Below are 25,283 nucleotides of genomic sequence, written 5' to 3' on the forward strand. Positions count from 1 at the left end.
TCCCTGCTTTCAGAGTAGTGTGATTCAGCAGGAGTGGCTTGCTTTCCCTCTGAACCAGCAATTAAGAGGGCTATTCACTGAGCCAGTAAATTCACTTAATTGCAGGGCTGTTTCCAACATACTGTGGCAACTCCCAATTATGTGTATATAAAGTGCTAAAAACCTAATTTCCTCTTATAGAAAAGTGCATCCAAAATAGTTTTAGCAACAGCGCTGAGCCTGCCTTCACTCCTACCCTTGTCAAACCAGGCAGCTCTGCCGCACAGCACTGGTGAGATAAACCCCTGTCCTTAAGCTCCAGCATTAATCCAAGAGCCCAAGACATCACACAGGAAATTCAGTGCTATGTCTGGCCACAGCGTGCCTGGTGAACCTCTAAAATGTCTGTCAAATTCATAAGACAGTTGAAAAAAACCCCATAATTTAAGAGGATTGCAGGAGATTCATGGAAAGAAATAGCTTACTGATAAATGTCTGATAAATGTCTGATAAAATAATGTATACAGTGCACAGAACGAACACATTCATTTAAAACTATGAACCCACCTAAATAAGCATTAAAGATCAGTGGAAGAGACAGAAGCACAATGGTCATTAGATGCACATTTCAGGATTGCACTACTCTAACATTGCTTGAAACATTCCTTATGGAGAAAGAGTCTTTAGTTTTCTTAAAAGATATAAAAAGCTTCTTAATTTAGTGGAAGTATTTTTTATGTAGCCAACATCAAAACATGAGAACGAACATTTAAACACAAACCAGACACACCCTATAAAGACTTTCTAAAGAAGACACGACAACAGGTTTAAATTTTAGCGGTTCTTTAATGGTGTCAATAGGAAATAATCTATTCTTGCATCTTTTCGATCGTTTCTTCCTTGTATTTGCCCTTCTCCTTGCCAACCTGGCGGGATTTTGCTTTACGCTCCAAGATCTTTTTGCGGTCTTTGTCCAGTTTTAGCCTGGTGATCACCACCTAGAGAAAGGACAAAGAATTTAGTGTCACTTCAGTGTTGAAGCACAGCAACCTGACAGCGCTGTGGTAACAGGGCCCGGGAAGATCAGCCCTGGCACACAAGTGCTATTTCCACAGACCATCTTGTTTTGTTCAGGTAGGACTGAGGTACTCAATTGCCTCTGTATGTCACAACTGTCCCAGGTACCCTCAGGGATTTAGGGTCTGTGGACAGTTGCTTTCGATGCACGGCCAAATGCAGCAATTGAAGAGCAGCCAGATTTCCATTAACTACATAATAAAATTATTGAAGTAAATCTCATTTCCATTCTGCTGCTCAAGCATCCACCTGAAACGCAGCATACAGCTGATCCCACCACCACAAAAGCAAGTAATGGATCACTAGTTTAATTTCTCTTACGTTTTAAACAGTATTACCTCAATTTTGGAACACTGAGAAGCCACTGCTGCTGCTGGCTGTTACTGTATCACTGCTGTACCGTCTGGAACAGTCCATGCATCTGCCTGAGCTACAGGCCACAGCAGAAGTCCACGCAGCACAGTGACTCATGTGAAGACACAGACGTGAGGTGGCCAGGCAACTATCAATTACTGCCAACAGGGACACATCAAAGATAAACTGCACAGACCATTTGCTGCCACAGCCTCAGTGGTTTCCTAACAAAGCCTAATTTTTGGCCTTCAGCGCTCCCTGTGCCCCCTCGAACTGCCAAACATATAAATCTGTTGATATTACTGAAAGGAGTACTTTAAAAATACAACTGACAACCAAACCCTAAGGAAACCATATAGGCTGCAGCAGGGCTGCACGCTCCTCCTCAGTCCCATTGTGCATGTAGGTATCTCTTAATTGTAATTAATTCCTACCTCTTTACCTAAGAGAGGTAAAAATTGTTCATCCACCCCACTGCATTCTTCTGTTCCTTTTGCATTAATAAGCAGAATCTTTAAGGTCTGATTCCCAATTAAAGAAAACTTTCACAGAAATAAAGGACCAGCACAAAGTCCATTTCTTTCGCTGCTATTTACCACACAGGCAGTATGCACGCTGGCTCCACTGCAATGTCACCTTGTCCATCAAATGTTATTACTACACACAAGCCATTATGTTGTTCTGGAATACCCTTGCTCTCCCTCTGCTGAACATACCAACCATTTAGATCACAAAACTTGTTATAACTGGATTTCTTCCACCAGCACTTCAGTACGTGTCCCCACAAGGCAAGGCTGAAGCAGACTAATTTCATCTGCTTCAAACCAGCTTTTGGCTAGTTGTTCTGTTTCATTTGAAATGTCTCCCTATTATGATCTAAACAGGCTTTGCCCGGTTTTCATGAACTCTGAACATCTTAAATCGCTTCAGGCTAGAACCAGATTCAGAACTTTGTTCACAACAGCACACAAGAACAAATCACAATTCTGAGCATCTATCCAAACATTCCTAACACCTCCTTAACCAGTGCAAATGCCACTAGCAAAGGTGCTTTGTTCTAAAAGATCCGTTTTGTGCTTTAAAAATACCAAGCTCTTCAAAGTGTTTTAGCAAGACTCTAAAGTCTGTAGCAGCATCTACACCAAATAAGCCCCAGAAACATCAAGGAGTTCTTGGTTTCAATTCACTTTCCCACTATCATGACACCGTTTCCTTGTTTATTATCGCCCAATGCTGAAGTATCTCCATCCATTACTCCACGTGCCATGACAAGGTTCTACTCCTGCCAGCAGCAGCAACCTCCTTTACCAGCAAGGTCTCCTCATGCATTTCAGATCCCACTTCATGCACTGTACCTTGCTGGGATGGATCCCCACGTGGACAGTTGTGCCGTTCGCCTTCTCCCGCTGCACACGCTCAATGTAGATGACGTATTTCTTCCTGTACACCTGGACCACCTTCCCAATCTGCTGCCCTTTGTAGTGTCCCCGCACAACCTGACCACAACACAGAAAGCAGCCCTTAAACAATTACCACATCTAATTATCCCAACAAAACCACAGAATTCCACAGATTGAAATCCCAACTCTGCTCTTTGTACACATGTGCCACAAAGACATCAATTACTGGACAATTTCAGCAGTCACTAAAATGGAAAAATACAATATGCTCCTTGCACGTTCCTTGTCACTGATGGGACCCCAAGAAACGTTCAGCAGCCCAAGCCTATGACGTGAGACTCGTAGCACAGCTCCAGCACCAACGTGAATTTGCCTGGCCCTCCCCTTTCGCACTGGCTGTACATGAAAACTAAACCAGCCCGAAGTTCACGTGTGATGGTACAACTGAAAAGACAGACACTGCAGGTACCTGGACCTCGTCATCCTTCCGAATGGGCATAGAGCGGACGTTGTATTTCTGCCGCAGCTCCTTGGAGAGCGGGGAGGACATGATTTTTCTCCGGATGTGAGAAGGGGCATTGAAGTGACGTTTGCGGTTCTTGCTGCGGTCTGAGGTCACGAACGGATTGAACTTCATTTTGGCTGCAGAAAGAAAAGCGATAGTTTGAGAGATGCTCGTAACTTATATGTACTACTCTATCATCTACCCACACAAAGGATACCAGGACATAAAAAAGCAATTTTAACTATTTTTAATCCTACTCCCAATTAACACATCCTTACAGACAGGGCTTCAAATAAGGCTTAAACCTCTTCCTTGGTTGACAATGACCCTGCGATTGACAGATGTGCTCCACATATGCCCATCAGACCTTTCTTCCCATTTCAAAGCTTGCTGTTTCAGAAGTCAGGACACCTGAGTGACTACAGTCTTAATTTTGCACTGTAGCATAGACCAGCTTCATTCATAAAGCAAACGTGTATTTTGGGCTCTAAGAGAGAGGGAACTCGTACTGCTCAGGGATCTCCTCTAAAAGCACACCACCAGACAGGTGCATACAACACATCAGTAAATGCAGAACGCTTTTGGCCTTCCTCAAATCTTAACGACCGCACTGCAAGGCTGCCTGTCATGATGTAATTCACCCTGACAAAGACATGTCCATTAGGGGACACTTCTGCTCAACTCCACCACTTCCAAGTGCCACGCACTTGCACCTCCCGCGCAGGCTGGCCCGGGCTGCACACCAAGCCAGGGCACCTGGCGTGGGCACACCAAGCCTGGCTGCACACCAAGCCAGGGCAAGCTGAACACCACACGCTGCCTGAGCTGTGTTAACCCAACAACCCACTGCCAAAGCGCAGGCGGGAGCAGCGGGAGCTCTCCCCAGAGTCCGAGCCCTACGGGGCACCCCCGAAGGCAGCTCGGGCAGGCCTGCAGCCACCCTGCAGCCACCCTGCAGGGCCGGGATCCTACACGGGCTTACCCGCCGCCTCTGCCCGGGACACGCTCCCACCCTCAGGGCAGACCCGCCTCAGGGCCGGCGAGCCCGGGCCACCCCGCTGGCCTCTCCAGGCAGTCAGCAGCGCCCAGCCGCCCCAAAACCCCGGTCCCGCGGCCCTTCCCGGTTTCCCCGGGCAGACTCCGCCGCGCCGCGGCCAGCGCAGGGCCGCCCCGCGCAGGATGGCGGCGGATACGAACAGGCCGCACCCGGCCGCCCTTACCCCGCTGCCGCCGCCGCCACAGTCACCCGGAAAGAGGAAGAGGGGCCGCTTCCGCCGCCAGGAGCGGCCGCCGGGGTCTCGCGAGATCAGCGCGCCCAGCCGCGGCCGCCGGCGCCCCCTGGTGAGCGGCGGTCAGAGCTGCAGCAGCCCGCTCCCGCAGCCCTCCTGCCACCGTGCCCGGAGCGGTTCATCCCTCCCCAGGGTGCACGAAGACAGGCACCTCCGGCCAGCTTCCCCCCGCTGCCGGGCCGGTAGAGCCGGTGCTACTACATCTTGTCAGGACGCAGATGAATTTATTCTCAAGGAAAATCATTTCTGGGGAAGGTGGTGCTGGTAGATACGAACCAAACGGGGTATGCAGCAGTAAGACACTTGACTGGGTTTTGGTTTATATGGAAGAGTTTCCATACTGTTGAGTTGCAGCAGGATGAGCTGGACAAACACCTTTCCCAGTGCCTTGACTCATCCTATACACAGAGTAAGGAACGTTCAGCATCACCCTGTCACTGCTGGACATCCAGGTACCAACCTGCCCTTGAGGTTCCTTGGAAGGGGTAGGATCTCTTCCATCAGGAAGATGTTGTGCCACAGACACTAATGTAATAAGCAACACCAGAGCTTAAGAGGAATTGGTTTCTTAATATGGCACAGATACATAGTGCCCAAATTCACTGTGTTGTAACCCGTTACTGTTTCATCTTCAATAATTGCTTCAGACGCTCATTTCTAAACACTTGGTGAAGTAAGGCTAAAAGGAAATTAACGGGGGGGGGGGTGGTGTAACAAAACCTGGGTTATTTTATATACCAAGTGGCCCAGTGACTAAAGCCAAACCCAGCAAGTTCCAAGCACAGTCCACTCACCTCTCATTAAATAAAGGAGGTTGGGACAGTTGGTACTGTTCAAAACCGAGCACTGAATGTCCAGACATGACTCAGTGCTGATTACAAAAGAGCCTCGTGTTAACTTTCTACACAGTGACCTGGCTTACAGTGATTTCATTGTGTGATAAGGCTTAGTTTGCTGAAAAAATAATTAAAAACAACAAAAAAAAGCCATTTTAGATTGATTTTGCAATAGTAGTGCAGCGAGAAGCCAATCAAAACAAATGACTTTTATTTTTAATTATAGAACTAAATAGGCTAATATTTTATTAACATAAGGTTGCAAATTAGAAGAGATGCCAGAACTCCTTAATAATCTCCACTGTAAAAATGCAAAAGACTTGTGCTTTAAACATTGCCATAATATACTACAGGGCTACATACCCCCTCCCCTGCCCTTCTCTCCCTTCTTCCCAGGACTACTGAGAAACACCTCATTGACATTTCACCTGAAACTTCAGACCACTATTCTAAAGCAGATACTCATCACAGGCATTTTCATGCCGAACAGTTTGTGTATCACACAAATAAAAAACAACTTTAAATGAGAAATATTCTGAAACTAACTACAGACATTACAATCTATGCTGCAAACTTCACTTTTCACAGAGCAGTATTTGACAAATCAGATCAAGCATTCACAAATGCATGTCTTCCGATTGTTTTCTTACCCCATTTCCATGTTTTTTCTTGAAAAATAATCTTCAGCAGTCCATATACTGCCTAGAATATACCCAAGCACAGCTTTCCCTACAGCAAAAAGTTTTAACTTCACCACTACAAAGCATCCTATGCCACAGGTTCTCACCATAGGATGGAGGGTACCTTTAGAGAGAATAATTTAAACTGGAAGTTCTAAATATTTTATTTCCTACAGGGATGTGTTTCTTGGAAAACTACAAGTACTTCTGTCAAAATACTGACTCGGAAGAGCAAAGACAGGAATATGGATAAACATGTCCAATCGATGGTTTTCCTTCCACTATGGCTTGACATTATCTTTGTTTGCAATGACGTTTAAAAGCATAACTAAGCTCATTTTTTCTCTAGAAAGTGTTTGAAAATACGAATGAAATCTAGTGAGACATGTACGCATGGGGCAGGAATGCCGTAACAGTAACCACCTCCCTTTCACATTTGGAGAGATGAAGAGCAGATTCTTCTGTAAACACATAATGTAGCATCATTACACGACCCAAGCCAGCCATGTCTCATGGACAAGCTTGCCACAACTTAGAGCAGACCCAGAAGGTAGCTTTAACTTGGCAGTACTCAAAGGCTTAGGCCTGGTTTAGAGAAGAAAGGTACGGACCGTTTCTTCAGCAGGGTTTTGCCAGAACTTGAGTACAATTTTGTTTCCACATCTAGCAAAAAAAAAAAAAAAAAAAAGTGATTTATTATGTTATTGCAGTGGACATTTTGGCAGAGAGAGCAGGCACACTGAAGTATGCATCTGTCATTTCCAAAAAAAGCCAAACAATTTCACTGGTCTGGTTTAGAGAAGTAGCCTGAACTGCACAGAAGGCAGTGTTTGAACTCAGACTGAGGATGGGGAGAAGGGCAGAAATAACATGCCAGGGGACACAAGGGATTTGCAACAAGCTTTGCTTGTTTGTGTCGAAGACACTGCACCAGGGAAGACATCTTAGAAAACTAACAGTACAATCCATTGCACCACAGAGATCTTCTCCTGCACAGCTCAGGAGAAGGATGCACTGCTAAGATATTGAAAATTACATCCTTGTAATCCACTGGGTTCACAAGCTGTGAGCAAAGACTCAACAAATTCAAGGGGAAAAACCAGGACGTTTTTGCTCTAAGCTTCAGCAGGTCACAGTGGATTAGAGGAATTCCTTCAGCCAGCAAGAGAGGCGATCGCAGTGGAAAACCCCAGCTCCCACCAGGCAGCAGCCTCCATCCAGTGGGTTCCACTCGCGGGCACACGGACACACACCCCGAAATGAAGACAAGCATCTCATTTTCAAGTTGATTTTTGTAAATGGAAAAAAATGTATAAAATCTATCCATACATTAACAGATACAGGAAGTTACACAATCCAGTTTACACCTAAAGCAATAGCAATCAGTCCGTAATAAGAACAGGGAAAAATTCCAATGCTGTAACTTGTCCAAAGTCACTATAGGGCAGAGGACTGTGGTTGGCTTCTTCTTTTTGGCGTGTGGATAAACTGGCTACCTTCCCTACTTCCAAAGCAAAGAGACAACTCCAACAGACATGTATTAGGAATACTTTTGAAATGCATCTGACTCTAGCATTAACACTGAATATTCAAAGATTCATATTATTACAGTATAATGTTTGCCTACTTCTGCCTCCAGGAAAGGGCAGTGGGCAGTAGGTACTACTCAAGAGAAATCCTGCACCCATCTTAGAATTTACAGCATTGATTGAGTAAAAGATTTTTACTTTATGATTTTTATCCATCCTGGAACACTTAAAATTTATGTATCCTCAGCTCAGACATTTACAAAGCATGCAGAGACTGTTACTACTCAAGGAACATTTAGGAGGCTATGGAAAATGTGCTGGCGGGTACTGGTCTAATTTTAGTGAACTCATGTCTACCATTACATGCAAGCCATACCTGGCAGTAGTTCTCCCTCCATTTATTGGAGGCCCCAGAAGACAAGGCTTGAATGAACGGGCATGGAAGCTCAGGTACCATTTTAAGGAATAAAACAAAACAACTGCTAGCAGGGGCCCGCTTGTGGGAATGCCTGCCCTGCTGCTGGTGTACCTGTGGGTGAACAGTGTCAGTCCAGGGCTCACAAAAGATGCCTGACTGGATTTTAAAGGAAAAGGGAGGCACCTTAAACCCTGAAAAGACAGACTTCTGTGTTTGACAGGTGTATTCAATATGCACACACAAAGCAAGACAGTAAGCTGTGCTTATCCACCCAGAAGACTGCACCATTTTTCTGAACATATAGAATATACAACCCTTTCTCAAAATAACAACAACAATAATAATAAAGCAGAAGTGCAGAATCCAGAGTGTTGGGTGGTCTGTGTTTAAAAAACATACGGAAGAATAAAAGCTAATGCTGTAAAGACAACTATTCCCTTTCAAAGCAAAGGCCACATAAAACTCTGTTGCTCAGTTTGGTTTTTTTACTTCATGCCACCTGTAAACACAAGACTGGATATTCAGTTTCTGGGAAGAAATGAAAATACTTTTACATTCAGAGTAAAAGAAAAGCCCTCCACTGCCTGGATCACAGATTACCCAGGAAAAGGTAGCTAGGGGAAGGCTTCCTCTTCTTGTTTGCTCATTTCATTAGAAAGGTCATATCTGAACAAAAGAGCTTTCAATAAAAGCACAAAACGTTTCTTGATGTTATTTCTGCCCTCTGTCTCTAAAGTTTGCTATGGGGACTAACATTTTCCATTCCTCACCAACAGATACATCATCACCCTTTTGGCACCACAGGTGGAATTTCTTCCTAATGTATAATTTTTGCCTTATACAAAAGTCGATTGTCTAATCATGCAAATCCAACAGAATTCCAAAAAGTGCCACAAGACAGCTCAACTCTTTTCAAGCTACTACCTAGTTTGTACACTGCCATAGGAACCTCCCAGAGAACAGACTGTCATCCTTACTTAGATCTGACGGTGTATTTCATATATGGCATTTCAACCTCTTTCTGGGGGGAGAGAATCGACATCCATGCCCTGATTCCATTGATTTTTCACTCTCAGAGCTCTGAAATGCATGGAGATTTCTTTGATTTGTTGAAGAGGTCTTCACTGAACAGCCTGATTAGAGAAAAACTTACTGATTCAATCAAATAGAAAATAAAGACAAAAACAGGTAGTGGTAGATTTCTCAATCTTTGCTCGTGTCCTTGGAGACCAGGGTAGAGTTTCACTGCTACTGCATTTTCCCCAGCTGGATCTTCTTCCAGGCCTCTGATGCTGTGAAAATGCAGGAGTCGAGGATCCCAGCTACAGTAAATGTTCCTCCAATGATGGCACATATCTGAAACATACAGAGAGGGAACAGGTTTGTCAATGATGAGGGAAACTTCTACACAGCTTGAAACTGGGGGAAAGGATTGCCTACTGCTAGGGTGTTTTCTGGAAGCACAGTAAGAACTGGGTAACAGTACTGGGGACATAATTACACGACAATCATTCAGGAAAACCATTCCCTACAGTGGAATAACTTAGTGCTAATCCTGAACTCATCACAGCCAGAGCCAATCATAAATCCCAGCCCGTAGGAGCCTACAGCATGAGTGCTGTTCCTTTCGGGGCTAAACTCCACCTAACAAAGCTTTCTAGAAGCTCTGTGTTGCTCATATCTTCCTACTACTGTTTTCTATTACAAATACCACAGCCTTATAGTCTTTTCCCTATTTCACAAGATACAGCATTTGCAAGCAGGCAAAAGATACTTAAATAGCATGTGAAGGACAGTGACTAACAGAGAAACCCAGCTACCAGTGACACCTTCAGCTAAGGCTGTCTAACACTTTCCATTACAAGGACTGCTTACAAAAGCAAGGCCAACTTAACTCTTTGTGGGCTGAAATTTTCCATGCACGATGTGTTGGGTTGAATTATTTAAACACTGGTAAAACACATAATCATTTTCAAGAACAGAGTTAGGGGAATAAGTAATCTCCCGATCGGCATAACAGCCTACTTCAGGTTCTCAAGTGATAGAAGAACACAAAAGTATTCTGACATGTCAAAACAAAGGTCCTTTGGCTTGGAGCACCTAAAATCAGGGGCCAGCAGTTATGGACTTTGCAACACACTCCTTCAATTTCCTTATCTATGAAATGGGGGCAATGCCAAACTTGCCTCCCAGGGAAACTGCGAAGGAGAAAACATTTAAAGAGCTCAATACCATGACAATAGCTGTCTCAAAGTCCCTATGGAAACATATGACTTACAGAGAAACTTAAGACTTATATAGAAACCACCTGCTAGTAATAAGGCAGCAGTCAAAATACTGTAGGATGGGAAGAAACTTTGCTCATAGAGTGCCATCCCACCCTGCGCAGGGCACAACGCAGGGCTCACATGGAAAGTATGATACACATAATGTAACCTAATAATGATTAACAGCCAAGTTATAATTACACAGGACCTGGCATTTCCTAACTCCCACATTTTTTACGTCGTAACTGTAATGCTCTTTTAATTTGGTCTTTCACATTGGGTAGGATTAGGTGCCTCTGGAATAAAAGACACCAGTCAGTGAGAAGGGGACATGATATACAGAGCTTATCTCCTGACAAGGGCCTGCCTAGGAAAAGGGGGATTTTGCTGTGAGTTAGAAGCCAAGAGATAGGGAGAGAAACCCCAAATCAGTAAGCCAATGTAGCAGCGTATCAGGGAAATGCAGTACAAATGACACTGAGGGCAACCAGTGCCACACTAGACCTACCATGCCATATCTCGTCCCACAGAGCACTACACCCCATGGGCAAAGTTACAAACCAAAGAGTAACATACCAGCAGTGTTCAGCTCTTTCAGCTCGGCAGGGAGTTAGGAGTGGCAACAGAACAAACAATTAATAGTGAGCACAGGCAGCAAGAAATAAAGCACTCATTTACATGTGTATTTATAACCAGGATATCTGCGTTTAGCGAGCTCAGTGAAATGAGGAGCTGCAGAAAACATGGCTTTTGCTGGACAGTTGGCATTCCAGCAGATAAAGGCTTCAAAACCCAGAGCACCACTGGAGACAAAGTCAGTATTTTTAGGGGACAAGCCTGCCCGCTGTGCCCCCCTCCTTGCCACCCCTCAGAGCATGACGCAGGGTGACTTTTCAGGGAGAATGACCGCAATGGAGTTGGGTTATTTCAGTCCACAGCAGCTCAGCTGACAGGAGATGTTACACCGCAAACAACAGAAAAACCATCCAACACTAAGATTTTGCATCATATGGTAGGAAAATGTGATTTCAGTGCAGCAGGGGGGTGGGGAATAGAAAAATAATATATATTCCTCTGCACAGCTCGGTACTGCTGAGTGTTTATGAGTCACACACACCTGGCACTCGCTTGGAGCCTGCCTCCCAGCACGCACACAGCCCTCTTGTTTCGTTGAGACAGAAAATTAAGCAGCACCCGGGTTGGTCTCTAGGTCAGCACAGAAGCTGCACCACCATGTTTCCTTATCGCAGATCTAATATGTATGGAGCATTGCTCTGTAGCAGCGCAGAAGGAAGTTCGGCATCATGCACTGATATTTAATGGAGTTTTATGCTGGGAATAATCTGCGTTTGGCTCCATTAGGTTAGTTTGACCCAGGCCTGGCCATTAAAGGGGGAGGGAAAAGAAATACAGAAGTGTAATAATTACAGCAGTGAGAGACTATGCAATGTAGGGTACACAGGAGGGTTTTGAGCAGAATATGATTATAGGATAGTGGATGGGATGCAGGCTGAAGCAAAACTCAAGTGGGTATGTAGAAGGCAAGGCTGCAAGCAAGACAACAGAAAGGCGGGTGTCAGATATGTGACTGTGGACCTCTGGGATGTCTTCAAATCTGAAAATTACTTTTAAGGACAGAGAGGACCAGTAGGATCCCCAGGTAATTCCCAGTAAGGTAAGCTGAAGAAGCCCACCCAGAGATTTCTGGATGACATCTTGTGGAACAATGCTGCCCTGGTTTTAAAAACCTCACGAGAGTGAGTCTATGATACCCGTCAGTAACAGATCCCAGGGCTGAAATAATTGTCCTTGCAACCACTGGGGGTATGGTTGATGATGAATCCTCTAATATCAATAAAAAAAATTCTCTTCTTTCCTGCGGATTTTGACTGCTTTAGCAGAATTTTGGCTTATTTTCCGCCCACCCCCCCCACCCAGCCCCTGGACTGACCTCATGATAAAACCTTCTTTCATTTTGGCCACTTAGAGAACTCATAAATTTTCAGTAGTGAAACTTTTCCCCTTGCTCCATAACCTCAACCACGAGGCCATGAATGGCTTCTCTTTCTGGGAAGATGCCTTGATTTTAAGCAGTACAGTTCAACAGGCAAAAACCACTGTGTTTAACACTATGCCAAGTGTCTGTGGTTAACCCCAGGATCCATGGCAAATTCACAGCACAGTGGCAGCACTGACCCACGAGCAATACAAAATCTTCCTTAATACTGAATTTTTTTAAGTGTGACATGTGAAGCAAAATATATGCTAAATGTCTTCTGTCCTGCATGGGAAGCACCTCTCACATGGTACAAAAAATTCTGTGTGTCTTTACAGCACAAAAAACCAAGGAGTAGGCCTGAGTTCAAATGGGTCTATTGGGAACACAGAAGGCCTGGGAACACTGCTGTGGTGCTATAATGCTGCTCTTAGTGGTGCTGAAGCTTTTTGGGGGCAAACTCATTACTAACAAAGACCATCAGGTAACCTTCGCAGCAGCAGAATGAGATTCCTCTGGCTCTCTGCTGAACAGCCAACACCCCGCTCTCATCTGATCTCTCCACATGGGATCATCCTTCCACAGTGTATCCTTCCCTCCAACATTGATGCTGTTTCACCCTGAAAGTCCCTTTCAAACAGGATTTTCCCCTACCCCCAGGACACATTCAAATGTACTGAAAGCCTCACAGGTGCCCCAGTAAACAATGTGCTCACCAAAAGGAGTTGCAGGTGATGCCCCCCTTACCACAGAGCCACTCTTGTGGTTTTTAAATGAAGCAGCTGCTGCTCGGAAAAAGGCTGATGCTTTCCATGGCCAGCCCCATTTGGCAATGACTCCAGATGCCCTAGCGCAATCTGTCTGGACCTCAGCCCAGTGCTGATCATCACTAACCGGTCTCCAGAGTAACTGTGATGCAAAAGGCCACGCTGGAGATACAGGAAAGGGCTAAAGCAGTGGAAAGGACAATGGAACAGATCGTGTCATCAAAACAGGGCAAGGAAACCTAGGACAACAGGTGTTTTGATCCTCTGTAGCTCTGCTCCCCTCTTCCAACATTTTCAATGCTACCTTATATGCTGTAAAGCTTTAAAGTGTAGCACATACGCAGCCAAGGCTGCCCTACTGTAAAACATCCCCAGCCTAAATGAGAGCAAGAGCAGGTCATCTGTACCAGGGCCAGACGGTCCAGACCGATAGCCACGATGTAGCATCTGTAACAAGGATTTGCCTCTAAGTCAGCCATATCTGACAAGGGTCTGGCCCACCTGTCTGATGTGCTGTATAACAGCTACTGCAGCTATTAGTGTCATCCACATATCTCCATAGGAAAGATGTTCCATTGGAATAGCCCCAAGTGAGCTGCTGAGACTATAACCATTTAGAAGACCAAACAAAGCAGACAGAAATCAACTGTAAAACTCTTCTTAAGCAGCCTAGCACCCACCATGTGCCTGGCTAACTTCTCAGGATGTGACAAAAGTCTGGTTGGGGTCATCCCAAATCCAAAAGGTCATGGTGGCAAGCAGTGACTCTCCTGTGGGCTCCTTACGTAAACTCTGAAGCACAGTATCGAATTCAACAAAGACGCTATTTATATGCATACAATGGCTTATCAGCAGTAAATCAATGCCAGCAACTAACACGATCATTAATAATAACATCTATCAATTCTTTCCAAACACTGCTTCCTGTTAAAAACACCTCCACACCCTCACCCCCAGCAAGATGCGTAAGAAACTTATGAGAGCATACTGTTAGGGAAAGAAGTGGAGGCAGTATGAGATGCCAAGTCATAAAATGCTGATGTTTGACCTTTTTTAGGATTACGTTTTGAAACCAAACAGACGCGCTAAGAAGAGAAGGTCTTAAAACATGACATTTAGATTTGCTTCAAGTCCCTTTCCCTTGGTATTTGTGTATCCTAGAGATCACACGTGCTTCTAAAGTTAAGTGAAGGGAACTTGGTGTTTATCAGAAGCTGCAAAAATCAAAATCTTTAAGTGCAACACAGCCACAAATGTTTATGTTACTTCCAATTAAAATATTCAAACAGTTTAAAAATCAAAATCCAAGGTCTTCATTCCAGCCAATTTATCATCTACTTCACATTCCACCTCACTGGCACAGCAGGCTGCAGTTTAAATTTTAAGTCGACTCCATGAGGACACATTTTTGAAAGTTCTGGAAGAGCTTTAAATAGCTCTTTGCCTAAGTAGCAGTTTGGACAGTACAGCTTTGTTACAGATGCTGAGATCAGTACTGCAGGATGTTAGCTGGATAGATCAAAACATAACTTGTCAGGAAAATGCCTCTGGAATTTGATAATGCAGCTCTTCTCCACTTCTACCCAGGAGTAAATGCCTGGAACAAGCATACCCATATTAAGCCAAGCAGCAGCACTGATTAAAGCAACTGCTCTGCATTCTCTGCAAGCTAGATCTTAGAGAGACAGCTCATTGCAGGATGCTTTACTGCATACCATATTAGCTTTACTTCTAAGTTTCTGACATGCTGCAATAGTGCCTATCCTGCCTAGACAGAGTTTGGCACTTCTGGAATAGGATCATATTCTTTCTTCTTGTGCCTAGCTACCAAATTAAATTGTCAGAGCACAGGGCTTACCAGTTACCTCGCTTACACTTCAGCACAATTGGGTGATGTACTGCTTTATTTCAATCATGTCACAATGCTCTGAAGCAGAAACTCAATTCTTCTGGACAAGAAAGACTCAGAAGAGAAATGAAAGGCAGGCAGGAGAATTGGAGGTTTAGAGTAACTCACCGATGTGATAAACCTGTACAAAGGCTGTCGTCTCTCTGTGTATTTCACTGTGATGGGGCTCAAATCATAACGAAACCAGATAGCTGGGATAATGCGGCCAGTGTGACTGTAGGCTACGTACTCCTACAAAAGAAAGAGGGGAGAAAATGGCAGAAAATGTGAGCAATCTCATCCCATTTGGAGTGTCTGCAATAAAACTGCTCCCGTGGATATGGCCCTTACTCCACTCTTTTGTATTAATGGTCAGACTGAAAGAAGCAAACAGTTAATTCCTATGACTGCTCCCCCCCACTTATGAAATAGGAAAATAAGGTCTTTATAGTCTGATAATTATATAGCTGGGAACAGAGAGTGATGGTGCTTACTCTCACCTTTATTCAAAGCTTAAAAAGTAAATAGAAAGGCTGTCATCAATTTCTCTAGCTTAGATCTGCTCTATTTAAATACAAGCAGTCTCTAAGTGGTTGCAGGTGAAGCTTTTATACTGCCAGTAGGTAAATCAGGGATATTCATCCAACAAATGGAATTTAGTTTGCAAGAACCTGAAAATCCCTTCTTGTCCATGCACTCAGAATAGCAAGCAGCAGCTCCTGTCTGAAAGGCCCCCTTTGCCTTGGGACCAACTATGTGAATGCTTTGCCCACTCGGTATAAATCACATGGAGCCATGTTTAAACCGTGCTGAAAGCCAAAATGAAACTGTATACAGAAAAACATTGGCAAAGGTTCAAAAAATACTCCAAGCTGGTGTGGAAGAGACGTCTTCAGGTTGCCAGTGATGATCTCTTTTAATCCATTTCTTTAATAACAGCAATCAATCAGGCAGATGACAACACCCCAACACGACATACTGCACACTGCCAGCGTAGAACAAATACTAACACCAACTTAGCATCACAAGTCACATCTTTTTGAGCTGATATTTTGTCTGCGCTCTCAGTGGAAACAGATATCAATTTCCAAGGATCAGGACATTTATCTTGACAGACTGAAGAAAAATCAAAGAAAAGCAGGCTGGGGACTTGTCAACCAGTGAGAGCCATCAGCACTGGCATGACACACACTGCCTCTTTACCCAGCTGCTCTTCCCTTCTTTAGCCCTATGACATGCCTGCAAACTCAGATCACTTCTTCCGTTTTAATTCTCCTTCACAAAGAGGCAAAGGCAACCTCAAATACTTCAGAAAGATGAAGACAGACAAGCAATAAGACACCCATGAGCACGATAGAAAAAAAAGGCTAATTTTACTCTCTGTGAGCTCAAAGGGAGCTAGTGAACCAGCATCTATCCCCTTCATTAATCTCGTAATTCCCAAAATTCCCTCTAGTTTTTCTCAATGGATGACAAGAGAAGCAGAATGACTGAAGTCCCTAGTCATGAAGTTTTCAGGGCTGTTACTGCAGAAGTTCTGCAGCATATCTTGGGACACTGGCTATCTGGGGAAGTCAGGAAACAAGGGTATAGGAGGGAAAAGGGGAGAGGAGACAGACAGTCCACACTTAAGACTCTATCAATCTCTTCATACTAGTCAATCTACGCCAGACTATTCCAATGGCTTCCAATTTCTGTTTCCCACAGATCAGGGCGGGAGACAAGGCCTAAAGCACTGATAAGAGAATTCTTGTTTTTAATGAGAAGAAAATGCAGATGCAGCACTGTTTCTCTGCCCTTCGGTTCTGATAGAACTGACCTCATTTTTTCCTTCCTCTCCCCTTTTCCCCACCAGCAATCCTGCCCTAATGAGTCAGTCTTGGCCGAACGCCCCCATTTGCAACCGTGCTCATGGAAGTGTCAAAAGCTCCTGCTGTCTATTTTCCAAATTACTATCAGAACTTGCGTCGCAAGAGTCTTATCAGAACAACAGTTGTGACATTAAGCAGAACAAATACATTGCAATCCGAATACAGGGAGACATCCAAATCACTGGGACACACTGTACAAGCCCAAGAGTCACTAGACAGGAACATTAATCTGACAAATAGTCGATGAGAGTGCGTGCTTGATTCTTAGTTATTGCAAACTAGCAGTAATTAGATATTATAAACACATTCTGGACTTTCATTTAGCACTTAACTGGTAAATAGTTTTAAATTGAAAGACACTTTTTAACCTTAAAAACTCAATAGGGGTGCTTTTTAAAAGTTCAATACATTGTATTATTAAAATACAAATATCTTCACATTTAATGTAAATTAAGAATTATAAAGTTAAAAGAACTATTATAACCCACTAAAATAAAGTAGGCACTGTGAAATAGTCAACCAGCACCTATTTGGTTCAGTGGCTTAGTATCCGAAATCAACATCTGTAAAAAGCTAAACACTCTGCTGACTTAGTCTGATATGTCCATCACAATTAACACTGTTTTATTAATAAAACCACTTGTAAGTGCTGTTTTGTATGTTCAGTTCCATTGCAGTTTCCACCCAGATGAATCTTGACACAAATCACAACAGCTCCTGCAGCACGTAAAAACCTTCCACACATCTTATAGAAATGTACATCAGTTAAACTGACATATGAGAAAGTCAGGAGTGAGGCTACATTTCTCTAGGATTAAAACAATACCACCACCTGCTTTGACAAGCCCTCACAATCCAACCCTGGTAAATTCCAGCACCAGGAGCAAGAGGAAGCTTGAAGAGCTTCAGTTCCTCCTTCTCCCAGCAGAGGCTACTGCTCACCTACAAACAAATGCACACGGCTGCAGAGCAGAGGAGCAAGAGGGAGGAGGAATGACGACTGAAGATCCTCCATGCATCCACTGGGCTGCAATGAGGAGCTTCTCTGAGAACTACCTGCTTCTTTACCTTATTTGCTACAGTATATTGGTATGAGTATCGCTGCTTGCCGCTCATGTCTTCGTACACTGTCGGGACTATCTTCAATATGTAATCATGAGACGCAAGAGCTGTGGTCAGGGAAGGAAAAGAGAAGAAAATACACATTAGAATTCAGAGAAAGGAATCACACACAACATTTCAAAGTAAATGTGCAAAATCAACAAGTCAGTCACAGAAACGGTGTCTCCCTCCTCCTTATCTCGGGTTCTGAGACAAAATGACAATTTCGCATCCTACATTTATGTCCTGTGTACAAAACTTTGTAAGGTACATGGATGACACCAGAACCTGCCCACTATTCTGAGACTTCTGCAGTAGCACAACCCACAGAGATGAGTTTGGGTGTTTGGGTCACTTGAACCTTCCTAACTGCTTGGAACTACAAATGCTAAGTCTTACCAGCACCACTAAAAGCTGTCCTGGTTAAATCAAGAACCAGCTAGCTCACTCAGCTTCTTTTGGCAGAAAAAGCTGAGGCATCACAACCTGTGTAGTCTCATTTCTCGTGCACCCATCTTTTCTTTCTTTCTCCTTTTTACTCCAGCTGCTTAACTTTTTTTCTCCCCATGATTTAAATGGTTTGTGCTATTTTTTTATGTCTGCTGAAACAGTTCTAAAACAGAATTCTAAACGATTTCTTGGCAGGATCCTTTAGCCAAGTGTAACACAATGACACTTGGCTTCTGGAGAAAAAAAGAAAGAAAGAAAGAAACAAACCCCAAATAAACCCAAACCACAACACAGTTGTTTAACTTCAGGAAGAGCCATAGAAATTTTGTTCCAAAAAGTGGACAAGAATGATATCCTGTGGGAGCCTGAACACTTGAAGGGAAATTCGCTGAATTGTAGCATGCACTAGAAATTTCTTTTTGCGTTGCTGGTCATAAAGAAGGGCAATGAAAATGTCTATCCTTCTAGCCATAGAGTGGAACTTAAGGTAAGAGCTAACTTGCTACACAAGAACAAGGAAAAGTTCTGGTGGTGGTGTCAGCAGGAAAGGGAAGCTATAGGAGTAGGATATGGGTAAAGAACTCAGTAATTCTGCGTCGGTCGTAACAGAGTTGGAGACGATGTCTGGGTTGCAGAAGGGCTGCACAGGACCTTTTGGGCTAAGCCTTCTCTATGTTACTGGAGAAAATGGAAACGTCTGTCAGTAATGTCTGGATCATTTCGGTTAAAGAGGCAAATTAAAGACTTCTGGACACACCAGTGTTGCACGAATGGCCCTGTCTTCCCTCCTGCAAAGAGTGGCTAAGACCTGTAATCACCAAGAATACATACGATTTGAGCTGAGTTTGTCTGCTCCCTCCAAGGCATTGAATGCTCCATGAACGTTATGGACCTGGAAAGCAAAAAGGCATATGAAGAAACTATGCTCTGACCTGGTACTCTTGACCTTTGCTTCCCTATCCTGTAACAAGGACATCAGCCTGATTCAACCTTTCTGAAAATAAAGCCTCAACCCAGTAAAAGATGACTTGAAATATCTTTCAGTGACCATCACCACAGAGGTTGGTTCCAAGTTAAAAAGTTGATTTCACAACATCTTACAAGATGAAATGCCAAAACCACTCCAAAGCTAAAGGAATTGCAGTTGGAAGAGGCCAGTTGTGAAATTTCATAGTGAGATATTACCCAAGAGCTTTGCATAGTTAACTGTGAAATTAATTTATCAGGCTAAAAGGGAAGTAAATGGGAGTCATATGCAGGTTAAAACTCAAGAGTTCTCCTGTAAAGGCAGCTCATGTCAGAGCAGTTGGGTTTGTACAGCTTTAACTCATTAGCCCAGCTTTCCCACCACGCACACTACGCCCTTGGAGATGGGAAGGACACATGCCAACACTGCCATCCATTCAGCTTTTCCTGCAGCTGGTCCCAGGCACGCAAGTATCTGTTTGCCCAGAATAACAGGATTTCCATCCCATGCCTTCCACACGCTATGATCTGGGAGTCTGATGTCCACCACCAGCATAATCAGCTTGTGAACTCTCTAGAGGGAAACCCCACCGCAACAGTTGTAGATCAGAGGTTGCATCATTCACATCATGTACAGTAAACTATACAGAAAGAACAAATAATTCCACAACCTAGAAATTCCTGACCTTAAGCCAGACAACAGGGAAGAAGAGTTTGGAAGAAGTATTTGGTCATGGGTGTGACAAGGTTTCACCTCACTAACAGTGCAATGCAATCTCCTTCCCAGACCCTCTCAACAACTGGTAGTATGTGGATGTATTCATCTCATCCTTAACGGCTGTTTGCCTATTCAGAATGCTACAGAGTGGATGATGATTTGGAGGAAGCAGCAATTGAACCCATTTTTTCTCCTGAGAAAGGAAATTCTAGAGGGACAAAATCATCAGCAAGGTGCTGGTAACAAGCACAGAGCAAAAGCCACAGCTGAACCTTCTATAGCACCTTTCAGTCTGCTGACATTTCAAATACTTTACACAAGAGTAACCATTTCCGAACCACACATGGAGACTGTACATATTCTTTACTAATTTTAAAAGCATACAAAGAAAGAGAGGCCCCTGGACTGGGCTACAGTACTACATTCCATTCTGGATACAGCTAAGAAGTAAGCCTCTTATAGCATATCTGGGCCAGAGACTTTAAGGTCCACTTCAAACACCAACAGTAAATATTGAGTGGATACTCAGCAAGCAACTGTATCTATCCTGTGAGGTATCAGTATATTTGGACTTTCATTTTGTCCTTGCCTCCCCAGCATCTACGCTTCCGTTTATACATATGCTGTCTGCTCTGCTTCTCTCTACACAGGTAGTTTGCAAAGCTGCGAGTTACAGAGCTTCCATGCAGACAAAGCCACCAGACACAGAATCATAGAATGGTTTGGGCTGGAAAGGACCTTAAGATCATCTAGTTCCAACCCTCCTGCCACGGGCAGGGACACCCCGCACTAAACCATGTCACCCAAACTCCATCCAGCCTGGCTTTGAACACTGCCAGGGATGGAGCATTCACAACTTCCTTGGGCAACCCATTCCAGTGCTTCACCACCCTCACTGTAAAGAACTTCTTCCTTATATCTAACGCAAACTTCCCCTGTTTAAGTTTGAAGCCGTTACCCCTTGTCCTACCACTACAGTCCCTAATGAAGAGTCCCTCCCCAGCATCCTTATAAGCCCCCTTCAGATACTGGAAGGCTGCTATGAGGTCTCCACACAGTCTTCTCTTCTCCATAACCACCTGTTTCTGTGAGGGCAGGTCCTTCGTTGCTTCTCCCTCTCTTGCCTTTGCAACACAGATAGCATTTGTAACTCCCAGTCTAAGGTTTTACCATGATTTTCTTTGTGGAACATTCTGGGCTCCCATTACAATATTTGCTGTCCGTAATTAATCTCTGCTCTACAAAGTGCACAGGTGTGTTCCTTGGGGGAACATACTTGTTTGTACCTTGTTAAGTACCTGGAGGGACTTCAACAAGGAGTAAGCTTTTGGCCACAGTAACAAAATTGCTTTGCAACAGAGAACTTAAGCAAGCCTGTTTAGCCAGACGTTCTCAGGACTTGTCCTGCACTAGCATGGCCAAATCCAGTGCTTGGAGTAGTGGCACAGGAGGCTAGAGAATGGTTTAACAGTGCCAACGCTTTATTCTTCTGCAACATGGAGCTCAAAAAGATGCTTTCCAGGGCCTTGAACACCCTAGGCTTTAACCTCCACAAACACATGCGATGACATACAACTGGACATATAACTCAGGCAGAGTCCAACAGCAGGCTAAAGTAACTTCCAGCTTTGCAACTATCAAGGGAAGAAAGACCTCTCACAAGGTTAGAACTCAGATTATTCAACACCACAATCTAGCACTCAAGAGAATTCTATGATTAAAAACATATAATCTCCTACTTTCCATATCTCTTTCTTTACTGGGCTACCTGACATGCAAGAACTTCACTGGTTTGAATTTTGGTCTCACCTACATGAGGGAAAAATGCACAAAAAGTCTGCCACTCTTGTGCATGAATTTCTGTTGAAGAATTGAAGCTCATTCAATGCCAGATGAGATTTCAATCTCTATTTCACAGACTGGTTTTTCTGGAGAACACAGCATGTACCTTAGTGGATCATTCTGGCAGAGTTGGTAACAACCTACAAAGAACTCCCAGCACATGACACAAGTGAATGAGAAGCTCCTCACTCTCTTTAAGAAATATGAGCATATATTACATCAAAGCAGGTGGAGACAACCCAAAATATTCAAAGGTGTATCTAGATAGATTTAAAGCTCTCCGTACTTGCTGGCTCTCTATAACTGCTTGCTGAGTCTTGGTAGCACCTGTTTAGTGAACATATCCTTCTTTTAATTTGTGCTGCTGAACTCATGTTTGCCTACAGGAGCAGCAGCACCTACACGCTCCATTCCTTGTGTATGGAGATGATGAGTAGCTATTTTGAACTTGAAAATACTAATCAAAACTTGTCCAAATCAGAAGCCAACTACATGTTTGCTAGACAGGTTTCTCACCACCAGAACTGAAGACGTTCACTCCTTTGCCCCCAACTGTCCAAGAGTTCTCAACTCATTCATGCTGATTTGCACTTACTTAAAGACTCCATGATAAAACAGTGGGAATGCTACCTTAGAGTGCTGATTTCCCACGCAAACTATTAGCACTTACCTAATATTTTTCATAATCTCAGTGTGCTTTACAGACATTAAGCCAAGCTTATTTATATGCTAATATTCCAGCGTTCCCACACAAGATATTTCCTAAAAGAAGCCGGGAGCAGAATCAGAAGACTACAAAGCAACGCTTAGACTTGTTAGCATGAAAAAGGGTTTTGGAAGTGGGTGTACAAGAAGCAGACTAATGAGACGTCTGTGCTGAGGAAAGAAGATTACAGAGACACTATGGGTAAGCAATGTTTAGGGTGAGTCGCAAACTGGGTGTGCACATATATAACTCCCACCTATGATGCTGCCTCCTTGGAAGTAGGCTAGAGAAGTGCTGTAATCTGTTCTCATTGAGAAATCAGGAATTATTACATAACTTGCAACACCTGGTGAAACTCCATCCACTGGGCAAGTGTCCACATCCACCTTTTTCCCAGCAGGGAACTGGCAATTCTAAGTCTAAGTTGTGTTTCACAGAACCAATTTGACTAATAGGTGTCTGCTATACATGAAGTGAATTAAAAGGAACCTGACTGGTGCCATGGTAAAGACAGTAGCAAGCACACATCTTCCCTTAGTACACTCACTGCTCCTCTGAAAGGCAGTCAAGATTTGATTGCTGTATTAACACCGAAAACAGTACTGCATAGCCATTTTGCAAGCTGTATTAATACTGAAACCAGCACTGCATAGCATTTTGCAAAGCCATGAATCCTCATTTCTAACTCCTTTCAGGAAGATTACGACACAGTTTTCCAAAAGCACTTTCAGTTTCAGATAAAACTATCAGAGTTATTTTGTGACTGAACACTGCTCCCTCCTGAAGTGGCATGTAAAGAGTTTGCAAACTCTTCTGGACTGAGTGTACATTTTATGAATACAAGGGATGGGCTTACTTGCCCAGGCAGTCCTATCTCGTTCTCTCCACATTGTACATGGCCCTTTCATAAAACCAAAGTGTCTAATATTAAAGTCACTCTCATTGCATTCATTCCCCTAGAGCCAGGGAAATTTCAGGGAAGAGAACTCACCTGTAACTTGTCCCCAAATGAGAGCTTATGGATGACGTGAGTCATGTCAGGATTCTGAGGCTGCGCAGTGGCACTGTGCGTTGACACGTGAAAGTTACCAGGGACCTAAAATTAGTCAAGACAGGGAAGACAGGATTTCACATTTTATCCCTCAAGGCATTGCTAGGCTGTGATATGAAGCAGAAATGCCTGGATCCATCCAGCCTCGCAGGCTATATCTACTTAGCAGTGGACAACCTCTGGCATGTCAGAGAAAGGCTTCCTGCACTTGACCAACACCACCATACTGCATACAGAATGGAGATCGGTTACATCCCACAGCCCAAGAGTCTGGCACCCTCACACTGCTGCTGACTAGGAGGTGATGAGTGGATCGCTGCCAGCTTTAGGGATTCCTAACACTTAAGGCTATGTCTTTCATCCCTATTAAAATAAAATTCATGTCTCTGACAAGCAACAAACAGTTGCTTAATGTTTTACTCCCACATCTCGCATTTGTAAATGGGCCCACTGCTGCAACACAAACAAAGCAAGCTGTGGATCTATTTGTATTGTAGTACTGGTCATGAGAAACCTTGTATTTGAGAAGATTGTACATTAAGTTTTATATAAGAGAGAAAAAACCCACCAAAATCAATGGGGTTTTCCATACAAACTAAGCTAGATCTTCAGCTTCCAGCCCTGGCAATAGCCCTTCCAAGCACAGAATGTTCTGGGTTTAATTTTTTAAATGGAGGGAAATATGAAGTTTCAAAAAAATACAGATTTCACCTAAGGACTCAGTTCCAAGACAGAAAATGAGCCCTGGTGTCATTCTGACGGGATCGCTCTAGCATTCACACACTTTTCAGGTCACTAGTCTTACTCTGTGAAGTCTTTCAGCAGATTCAGCTCGGTCACTGTTATGGAAGGTGCAAGAATTTTTTCCTATCAAGAAGAGGTTGGGAAATCAAGCACCACTGAGGAGCAATTTGACATGGCATAAGACAAGAGTGGGAGGACGGTTATACAACTGGTATCCATTGTGCTCTCTGCAGGGACACCTCACCAGCAGGGCCATGGGAGGCCACATGCCGGTTCCATGTGCTTTCAGGAAAGCTAATTTAAATGACTTGAGGAACAGCAGTGTACTCCTGGGAACACTTTCAGGTGTGGACACAAGCTGTGTCATACACAAACTCAGTAAACAGGGTGTCAGACTCTGCAGTAAGTAGTACACACAATCATCTCACTGTTACCATGTTCTCCTTCTTTAGGTTTGAGAACAACACCCAGGAGCAACCCTTGGCCAAGTTTCAAAGCCTGGCCACGTCCCACTCCAGATACCAGCTCATACAGAAGCCTGTATGAGGCATCCTTCTGATGAGGACTGCAGATCATACATTAGAGGTTCAGGCTTCCAGAGGCAGAAGCCCTGGGCCATGTCCTCTCCCCATGACAGCAGTCCCAACCACTACATGAGACAATGCAGTTAGTGGCCTTTCACAGATTAAGCAGTGAAGGGAGCTTCTCACTGCCACATACAGCAACCCTCTTTTGAGTTGCTTTGGTGAGCAGAACACACCACATCTAGCAGACAAAACCCCAAGTATTCCAGCTCTGTGCTTTGGGAATTAACAGAACAAGAACTACCTTTCAAGAAGCCCTTTCCCA

General features: G+C 43.9%; 2 protein-coding genes and 1 long non-coding RNA gene across 4 annotated transcripts in view; 1 reads left to right on the forward strand and 2 right to left on the reverse strand.

Annotated features, from left to right (window-relative positions):
* Positions 1 to 805: 805 nt before the first annotated feature.
* Positions 806 to 4,640, reverse strand: RPL26L1 (ribosomal protein L26 like 1). Of its 2 annotated transcripts, none has more exons than XM_030505200.1 (4): positions 4,536 to 4,640; positions 3,280 to 3,452; positions 2,766 to 2,906; positions 806 to 977 (listed from the first exon to the last, which is right to left on the reverse strand). In XM_030505200.1, exons 2-4 carry the CDS (start codon positions 3,445 to 3,447, stop codon positions 849 to 851), a joined length of 438 nt encoding a protein of 145 aa, XP_030361060.1. In that variant the 5' UTR covers positions 3,448 to 3,452; positions 4,536 to 4,640; the 3' UTR covers positions 806 to 848. The 2 variants fall into 2 exon arrangements, with proteins under 2 accessions (XP_030361060.1, XP_030361061.1); XM_030505201.2 differs by having other exon boundaries at positions 4,298 to 4,595.
* Positions 4,641 to 4,719: 79 nt separating this feature from the next.
* On the forward strand, positions 4,720 to 8,770 carry LOC115616196. The gene is made up of 2 exons (XR_003994226.1): positions 4,720 to 4,868; positions 5,837 to 8,770. It is a non-coding gene; the product is annotated as an uncharacterized LOC115616196 (long non-coding RNA).
* The window catches only part of ERGIC1 (endoplasmic reticulum-golgi intermediate compartment 1), a 59,225-nt gene continuing 41,347 nt past the window's right edge, over positions 7,406 to 25,283 (reverse strand). The window contains exons 6-10 of the mRNA XM_030505199.1: positions 23,631 to 23,735; positions 19,239 to 19,299; positions 17,925 to 18,025; positions 15,115 to 15,237; positions 7,406 to 9,423 (exon numbers count right to left, since the gene is read on the reverse strand). Coding sequence (XP_030361059.1) covers positions 9,316 to 9,423; positions 15,115 to 15,237; positions 17,925 to 18,025; positions 19,239 to 19,299; positions 23,631 to 23,735 — 498 coding nt within the window. The 3' untranslated portion in view covers positions 7,406 to 9,315. The remainder of the gene's footprint in view (positions 9,424 to 15,114; positions 15,238 to 17,924; positions 18,026 to 19,238; positions 19,300 to 23,630; positions 23,736 to 25,283) is intronic.

Source organism: Strigops habroptila, chromosome 12 (assembly GCF_004027225.2).
Source record: "Strigops habroptila isolate Jane chromosome 12, bStrHab1.2.pri, whole genome shotgun sequence".
Lineage (NCBI taxonomy): Eukaryota > Metazoa > Chordata > Aves > Psittaciformes > Psittacidae > Strigops > Strigops habroptila.